Source organism: Triticum urartu, chromosome 3A (genome assembly GCF_056163025.1).
Source record: "Triticum urartu cultivar PI428250 chromosome 3A, HENAU_Tu73, whole genome shotgun sequence".
NCBI classification, from domain to species: domain Eukaryota; kingdom Viridiplantae; phylum Streptophyta; class Magnoliopsida; order Poales; family Poaceae; genus Triticum; species Triticum urartu.
In genome coordinates this window covers 571,296,279-571,305,485 of record NC_141875.1, presented here as the reverse complement: position 1 = coordinate 571,305,485, position 9,207 = coordinate 571,296,279, and the positions used below count along the sequence as shown (strand labels likewise).

At 44.0% G+C, this 9,207-nt stretch overlaps 1 protein-coding gene across 1 annotated transcript; it reads right to left on the bottom strand.

Moving 5' to 3' along the window:
* Nucleotides 1–859: 859 nt before the first annotated feature.
* On the bottom strand, nt 860–6,041 carry LOC125548759 (uncharacterized). The gene is made up of 3 exons (XM_048712304.2): nt 5,769–6,041; nt 2,275–2,379; nt 860–1,533 (listed from the first exon to the last, which is right to left on the bottom strand). Exons 1-3 carry the CDS (start codon nt 5,921–5,923, stop codon nt 996–998), a joined length of 798 nt encoding a protein of 265 aa, XP_048568261.1. The 5' UTR covers nt 5,924–6,041; the 3' UTR covers nt 860–995.
* Between the last annotated feature and the right edge of the window lie 3,166 nt (nt 6,042–9,207).

Here is a 9,207-nt window from a genome sequence, read left to right as displayed (position 1 = left end):
AGAGGTTCCATCCTTGACATCTAATCTATCAAATTCCTCCACCAACTCTTTCTTGAACTTCCTAAGTTCAGCTTCTATATCGCAAATCCACCCTTTGGTGATTTTCCTAGGACTCCTAATTTTGTCTTGCCAGATATCAATGGATGACTTCCCATGAGCAGGAGCCTTCCAAATTTTCCCTAATAATTCCTTAAAATCATTCCTATGGAGCCACCATTTCTCAAACTTGGTACTATTAGATTTAGCTTGTCTCCCTAAGCCAGATTCCTAAATAATGGGAGTATGAACACTACCCAATCTAGGGATGGCAGTACAAGAGGCTAGGGAAAAAAACTTTTCTAGCTCTATGTCAACGAAAAGCCTATCAATGGTAATGTTAGTCTGGTTGTTAGCCCAAGTAAATATCCTAGAAGAGGTGAATGATTTTTTTCTATTTTCTTTGCTATACAAGGCTATTATTATGAGAGTTTGAATTGATTCAGATTAATTATGAAGATGTGACCGAAGATATCATTTCAAGAAATACTCGAAGGGTGCTGTTTTTTTGTAGAAAATGAGGCCAGTTTATAAATTTATTGCTCTAGTACTATCTTTTCTATTTTACCATTAGTATTTGATATATTTCCTAAATATTGTACCAAATAAGACATGTTTGAAGTTATATAATTAAGTGGGGGTATGCTTTACTTATATTGGTTCTTCAGTTAAATGGTTTAAAAAATCCTATGTTGATTTTTGTCCCGGGCCCTCAAATTTCTAGAGACGGCCCCAAAAGGGTTTTGACCATGGCTCCACATTTTCCACAACAAAAAGTATAAACATGCATTGATGCATATATAACACACTCAAGCTAGTGAACTTTAGCTAAAATGAACAAACAATTATACATCAGTACGTGTGCACATACCCTAAACAAAGGATGTGTATTAACTTCTTAATTCCAGGTCAAACAATGACAGTTTTTTGCCCGTGTGTGGATGTGGCCAGACAGACGGTCAGTAGTTATCGTCACCATCATTACCACTGTTTGGGAGATACGAATTGTCGCCGAAGTGCACATGGTCATTTAATCCGTATCTCAACGAGTCCCACGTCGAGAACCCGTCGCCTCCGCCATCGGTTGTAGACGGCGGCGCTGGCAGCCCCTCGGTCGAAAACGACGACGACGACGCAGCTGGCGGCAGCTCGGAAGGGAACGTACACTGTTCGTGCTGCTGGCTATTGGAATCAAAGCTCAGCATCATGGACGGCCACCCAGGTGCCGCAGGCTGCTGGTAATGCCGTTCCTGCTCCATCCGGTGCGCGTCCCGGTGGCCTGCGCCGGTGGAATCGAACCTCAGAAATAGCGCGTCGCCAGTTGCCGGCGCCGGCAGCTCGGCCACGACATCTGGAGTTGGGACGGGCGCGGTGTTGCACGTGTGCTCGTACGTGTAGGTGACCTTGAACAGTGGTGGGTCCTCGTGGTTCTCCTGTTGCACCAGCTTTGAGGCAAGGCATTGCTTGTCTTCACGGTAAGAGCATCTGTAATAAAGCCTGCATATTGCCGTTTACATGCATGCGTGTTATTTCGATGGTAGTGAAAGTTAGCTTAATTTGTACTCCCTCCGCACAAATATAAGATGTTCTAACATTTTTTCTGAACAGGTAGTGTGTCTGTTCATTCATTTCACTTCATATGTAGTCCATATTGAAATATTGAAAACATCTTATATTTGTGAACGGAGGAAGTACCATAGCAAAGGCCTATCTACACAACTTCTTTCACAGAAACACCAGTTTTACAGATAGGAAAATACAACATCACACCAACCACAAAACCTAAGTCACAGTTTCTTCAGTTTAGTTGATGCCCTATATAACTTCGGTTCAGGGATGAACTTCCTGAAAAATATCTTTTCGGTCTATAATGCCACTAGTCAACATTTTTTCTGGAGAGTCTATATCACAGTCGACAAAGAATTAACTAATTTCCCATTTTTTACCAAATTATTCATATAAATATAAGAAAAAATTTCTGTGTATTTTTTTCATTTGTCTACAATGTTGTGTCGACCGACTGAGAATTAGTTGATGTTACAAATATGTTCATACTTTACTCTAAGAAAAAGGCTGTTCGCCATCTGTCGTGGTAATTTGTTTATCTAGTGCAAAGATTTATAGTGTTTGTTCTCAAAGTTTAGAAAATATAAAATAATGCACGGACATCCATTCAGATTGAGATAGAACTAATAAATTCTCAGACGTTAGATGGTAATCAATACACTGGTAAATTACCTTGGGAAGACAGAGTCCTTGATGTTTTTCTGGCCATACTTTCTCCACAGGTGACCGTCAAAATGAGGTGTGAACGTATGTTTGACCCATGAAGGTCTGTCTTTCCTGCAGCAATATGTATTTCAGACTATATATGTCAAACGGAGGGCGAGTCAGGATTATCATGGCTCATAATTCATGGTAGACTTGTAAATTGTCCAAAATTTGTAAAGCATGAAGCAAGCTTAGTATGTGCTGAAACACATAGTAAATGAGAACTAGAATGGCAGATCTAGGACAAAATAACGTGGACTTAACACATACCCTCCCACATACAGAAGGCTTTATGCTAGAACAAATATGCCTGTAATAACTAGCATAGCAAACTTTACACATATGTAGCTTAACTGGAAATGGACTCTAGAATATTGATGCACCGATCAATGTAATATACAGTTGGTCATTGCAACCACAATGGAGGCATTGTGAGGGCCCAAGCCAATGAAGGCCCAATCTGGGGTGTTCACGTAAGAGCTCAAGAATAGGTTCTCGAAAAGCACCACCAAATTGTAATGCCCGATGTTGACATCCCAGCTTGCCTAGCCCGCACCACCATCCTATCCAACCTAGATAAACTGTAGTAGGGAAAGAATGACAAAAGAGCCGACAACGACTAAGGGAAGACACACCACACCAACTTGGTGGTGACAAGGCCAATGAGACCTCATACTCGAGTTTCCCGATACATATCTAAAGAAGGATTCCAATGATCACAAAGGTTCGAATATTAGCCAATCAAGACAAGGTGCCTCTAGGATGACATTGTTATTTCAACACAACGCAATAATATGTTTGGGTGGAAGATGTTGCCAATGCAAGCCAATCCATCAAACTCGGCGCGCACTCACCATGAATGTCTATTAAGAGAACTATAGATCCAATCCACGGGATCCGCCATCAATCAATACTCATCCATACCTGATAGTAGCAGGTGAGCATCCTAGAAAAAAAACCACCCGGATATTCTAATATGGCCAATCAGCTACCATCTCCAAGCCCAGAGGAACCATCCCATGGCCATTTTGCTTAGTGGAGGAGACCTCGCATGACGAAGAATGGCCCTAGTCCACCAGTGCTACTTTTGCTAAAGGAAGGAGACATGGGCAATGGAAGACGAGCAAGGCTTTGGGCTAGAAAGGGGCCTTGTCATCATTATCCAACACACGATGGCTCTGCGGTGGTGGAAGAAGTCAGGAGTCTCAAGAGTCGCCTTTGACGACCCAGAAGGCAGGCAGCCATCTATTTTTACCTAGATTTCCATTTAACTATGACTTTGCGGCTGCTCTAAAGATGGGAATGGGATGAAGGTACCCAATGGGACATTGGCCCGACCTGAAATTCCAAGGCCAATGGGTCCTTTGGGTCGGCTTCTTGAAAACTAGGGCAAGGGAGTTAGTCACCACTGGTCCATTATGGCTAGAGGCTCGGCCGATTTTTGGTTGTCAAGGTTTGTAATATGTTGTTACAATAACATTTGCCTTGCAAAGTTGTCAGCTTTCTGCTTATAGAAAAAATTCAAACTATTGAACCAATATTGCTAGTGTTCTAGAGTTGCAAATATGCTAACTTGAGAGGTTAATGGTTCATAGTAGAAAATGGAGCAAAGTTGCATATGTGTCTTCTTTTCATTGAACAAATGAACTCTACATATAACTTGCTAGGAAATTCTGGTTTCTAAATGACATTGTTGTGTAACCGATTCTTGTTTTAGTAGTACAAATCAAGTATTTATGTGGGTCGGACCATATGGCCAAATGGGACATGTGGCTAGTCTTTACTAGACCATTGGGTCGGCTCCATGTCCCTAGACAGAGGAGAGGGGGCCAATAGGGACTGGGTCTGCCGGAGTGGGTCGGCCCATTTTGATTCTTAGGCTGCTCATAGTGATGCAAGTGTGGCCCGCTTACCCCGCTAACTATGCCATTTGTGTATCAATGGTCAATATTTATACTACAGTGTAGTACGACACGGACAAGCGGTGTGCGTCCTGCATCCCTTGGTACTCTTCTTCTCAAACTTTGTATATGTTGGGGCGAAAGTGAACCAACGGTATATCCTACTATGCTCTTGTGTGTTATTGCCACGTATATCTTGTTGACTTTTTGGACCTACATGGCTGATCAACAAGACAAGAAGCCTCAATTGCAGGATGGGCACAAGCATACCCTAACCTTATATCTATATGTGGCTATGAAAAATGCATGATTTTCTCCCCAAAGAAGTTACGCAGTTAAGGCTCCCTTTGGAACAAAGGAAAACCGTAGGAATTATGGACGATTGAATTCTTAAGAGGAGAAGTTCCTGCTGCACTGTTTAGAATAAAGGAATGGATCACCAAGATTCACTAAGTCCACCAACTGATTTATTGGGTAATGAAGGAAATGATACTTTGAAATGTCCATATAGTTTATAAAATAATTAGAAACTAATACTTGTTAGGAAACTTGGGTAGTATGAGAAATGAGAACCACTAGTATAGTAATGTAAACCATGCTCGACATGTTTTATAGGGAATGCACCCTTGTGGCTTTTTCGTTTCTGTTCATCCTTTTGGAAAGGAAAGCATATACTTGAGTCATAAAATACTATTCAGGACAGTGCTGCAATATCAGAAAGAGGACCATGTGTTGTGACTGTAGTCATTGTTTTCTCTCATATCCATGCTTAAAATGTGCATGCATAAAGCGCTTCAGTTTAGTAATAGCAGTAGCTTCTCAAGAAAATGGAGCCCTCCACTAAGGAAAAGATGTAAGCACAGGTAAAGCAAATCAAAGGGAAGGAAATATGACTTCGGCCCGAAGTTTCCAAATTAAATGCGCATGCTTCATCAAAGGAGGATGTGCATATTTTTGGGGAATATGGAGTTACTAGTAAAAAGGAAGAATGAATACAGCAGCATTCCACTGCATGTATTTATATACTTTGTAATTATAGTATATGATGATGTACAAATGCGAAAGAAAAGAAGTAAACAGATAAAAACTACTAGGTACTTCCAGTAATGGCTACCATAATAATCTGGTTCAGCTTTCAGCAGTTCATCCCATGAAATATAGCTCGACCCAGAATGTTGTTTTAGTCTAGGTTCAACTATCGCTCTCAATCATCAGTGTTTTGGGAGTTTATTAACCTGCAGTAAACCATTAAATCCAAGTTGTAATAATATAGTACATCCTGTTAAACATTCCAGTTCTAGCTAGAGCCTATTTGTCTAGTGCCACCTGTTTCTGAACATGTATGTCAATGTTCCCTCTCCTTAATTTTACAAAATCTTACCCATATTGGCATACAACCGAGGAGGGCACAGTACAGAAATGAGTATGCACGTTTTGACAGATTCAATACGCGTACAAACGGGAGAAAGCTCACACCGAGCAACACAAAGAGTGCAAATCAACACGCATTTCAGGATCTGCTTCAGAATGAACACTTGCTATAGAGGGGAGTTTCCGTACCTTCTCTTTCGGCTATCGCGGCGCGAGGACTCCGGCGGGGAGAGGCCGAAGACGCCCCCGGGAGCGCTGTAGGACGCGGACGCAGAACCCATGGCTTCCTGCGCGCGTGGATCCTCGAAGTCAAACGACTCCCCCTTCGGAGGCGGTGACGCCATTGGATGGCCTGGTCTTTGCACAACGAGGTGGTGGAGATAATAGCAGCTCGCAAGAAGCGCAACAGGTATATGTGGGAAACGGAGAAGATGGGGTAGCCACCTATGTCGTTTTCGAGCTGCTGCTCGCCGCAGGAGGGCTTTAAATTTTTAGGAGGCAGCGAGCTCAATGGCCGTGGAGTGCATAGTACAGACTCGATCAATATATTACGGTTTAGTTTTGTTGCGGAGTCATGAGGCTTTGCAGGGTCTTTTCATATGTTTAATGTTTCCACACTAATAGATTCGAGACGATGACTCTGCCGCCAATTATGGATTAATCATGGGCTTATTTTTCTCAGTACTGACTGTAGACACATATATATACATTTTGCCTGTGATAAATAGCGTTTGTTTTCTTCAAATGTTTTCTTTAGTACTATGATTGAGCTCGGTTCCCTTTGGCATTCACGATCAAGCATCAATCTTACGTGGGCGAGTGGGGTGGGATGCGTGCGCGTTTGATTATGGGCAAATTGCAGCAAAGGAGGCACAGAAGATGGGTGCCAGCCGATTAGATGTATTGCCAGTTGGGACTAGATTAGTGAGGCCGTTGTTAATCGGGCACAGTGGAGGCTACTAATCCCGAGCCACCCCACGTTTCGGTGCAGTTTGTAACAATTTGCTGCAATTTGCTGAGAGTCCAGCTAGTTCCATCAGAGAGAACTTGCTGACAAGATCTGACCTGATCTAATCTGATGCCAGCAGAGCAATTCTTTTTCCCCAAACGGGCCAGCAGAGCATTAAATGGATGCATCTTCACAACCTCTTGTCTGACTGACTGTCTAAGTTAAGGGTAGATTTATAGTTCCGGTGAATACGGGGGTAGCTAAATGGGAGATTCAGTCCATGTCCTCCTTAGGACTTTGCACCATTAATTGTTCTTGAATCATGATTGTTATACACTACCACACAGTATATGGTACGTACTTGTTCATGTATTAGTTGTATTTCATTGATTTTTAGTAACGGATATGGACTCGTTATAGGGGTATGACACCAAACTGATCTTAGCCGCCAGTGAAACCCTAACGGTGCATGCCCCCATGCTTCTCCTCCTCTCTCTTTCCCCTCAATGCCACCGAAGAACACTTGCCGACGGCGACTCGCGTGGGGTGGTGGTTGATACCAGAAGGGCCGCCCAGGCGCAGATCGATTTGGTGGCGACGCTCCTCACCTGCGCAATGGGGGTAGCCGGTGGTGCGCCAGGCAACTTTGGAGCCAACGACAGGGTAGTTAGGCTCTAGGCTAGGGAGTCGACGTATGCATCCGAGAATGGTAGAAGTGGTGGTGGCTACCGATCTTCATCCCCACCCCTCCCACTCCTAGCGACGAGGCTGGATGGTAGTGCAAAAGTGGTTGGATGCAAGGAGGTGAGGTCCTCAGCCTCCTTCTAACGTTTTCTCCAATGGCATGGACGAGTCACGGGCCCTCTCAGTGCCTGGTCCCGCTAGCGAGAAGGCGTCATCCAATAGAGAGGTTGTTGCCAGTGATGGTTCCAACAAAATGTATGCAAATTCTCCCATTGAAAACACATGATCTCGCCTCCGAAGAGATAATGTAGAACTGCACGCACCAACGGGTTCACCCAAAAGCTCAAGCTGATAGGAAATGTGGGCCATGCATTTATACGTCAACACTTTTCCTCACGTGTGACTCTCTCAGGCCTAAAAGTGGACCAAATTGGGCTGTAATTTTAATTGCACTAACTGGGACTTGAATTTCAAGACCTCTTTGCTTCGATGCCATCGTAGAACTGCACACACCAGTCAGTTCACCCAAAAGCTCAAGCTGATGGGAAATATGGGCTATGCATTTATACATCAACATATTTTTTTAGATAAAAGGCCTTGGCCCGGCTTTATAAATAAAGCCATACGGCAGCGTCACAGACCCAAACACCCAAACAGATAACAAGAACCGCGAATCCATCGACCAAAGCCTAGAGCAGGCGAAAGAAGATCCAGAGCGATACATGGCACCCTGCCATACACGGCGCGCAGGCCGTAGGGGAAAGACGACTACGACCAAACCGATAAAACCACCGCAACAGAGATCAGGCGTTAGGTCCCAGCCCGGAGAAGAAGGATGCCGAAGCCCGAATTTTGGCGATGAGCACGTCCAGGGCATCCCGATCGTCTTCTTTAGTCAATAATCTCCACTGCTGCAATAAGATACAAGATTTGAAAAGAACGTCAACAGGTTTAGATGGAAAGATATGCTCGATAGTAAATTTATTCCTAGTAGTCCAAAGGGACCAACATAAGGCACCCAAGCCAACCCAGAACACCCTCTTGGTGACCCCAACCAAAACCTTGGCTAGGGTTCTAAGCTCAGAGAAGGACGAGGGATACCAAGAGACCTGAAGCCAAGATCTGACGCAACTCCAAACGAACTTAGCCAAGACACAATGGAAAAAGATGTGGTCCGTGTTTTCCAAAGCACCACAAAGGCGACAGAACTCTCATCCCGGACCATTGCGCTTGCGAATCTGATCAGCCGCAGGAAGGCGGCCTCTGAAGGCTTGCCAAAGAAATATCTTAATCTTAGGAGGCACTTTAGGCTTCCAAATGTTAGTAAATCTATTCGAGGGGGTACCTCCGATAAGCCTAGAGTAAAGAGACTTGACCGAAAACCTGCCAGAAGATGAATGAGGCCAAATTACAGAATCCGGAGCCTCCGAGAGCACGGGGAAGAGGGCAGAAAGATTTTGCCAATCCTCCAACTCTTCAGGAGATAGGGAACGGCGAAAAGCCAGGTCCCAGTTATTATCCGCCACCTCCGCGATGGAGATGTCCGGCTTAGGACAGTAGGAAAACAAAACCGGGAATTGAGTAGCTAGAGGAGCATCTCCACACCACCAATCCCGCCAAAAACGAACAGAACTACCATTGCCCACGATAAACTTAACATGCTCCAAAACAATTGGTCTAACTTTGACAAGGTTCTTCCAGAATTGAGACCCACGTCTAGCAGAAGCAAACAGGGGGCTAGATTGAGGGAAATACTTGGCCTTGAGGATAGAATACCAAAGAGAGTCGGCCCCAGTAGTCATAATTTTCCACCACCATTTAATTAATAATCATTTGTTCATCACCAACGTATTAATAATGCCTAAACCCCCAAGGTTCTTAGGCCGACACATAAGCTGCCACTTGATTAATCTATATTTCCGCTTATTATCCGCCGCATTCCAATAGAAGGCACCCATGTGTTTGTCAAAGCTGGCGTGAATACCAGCCGAAAGG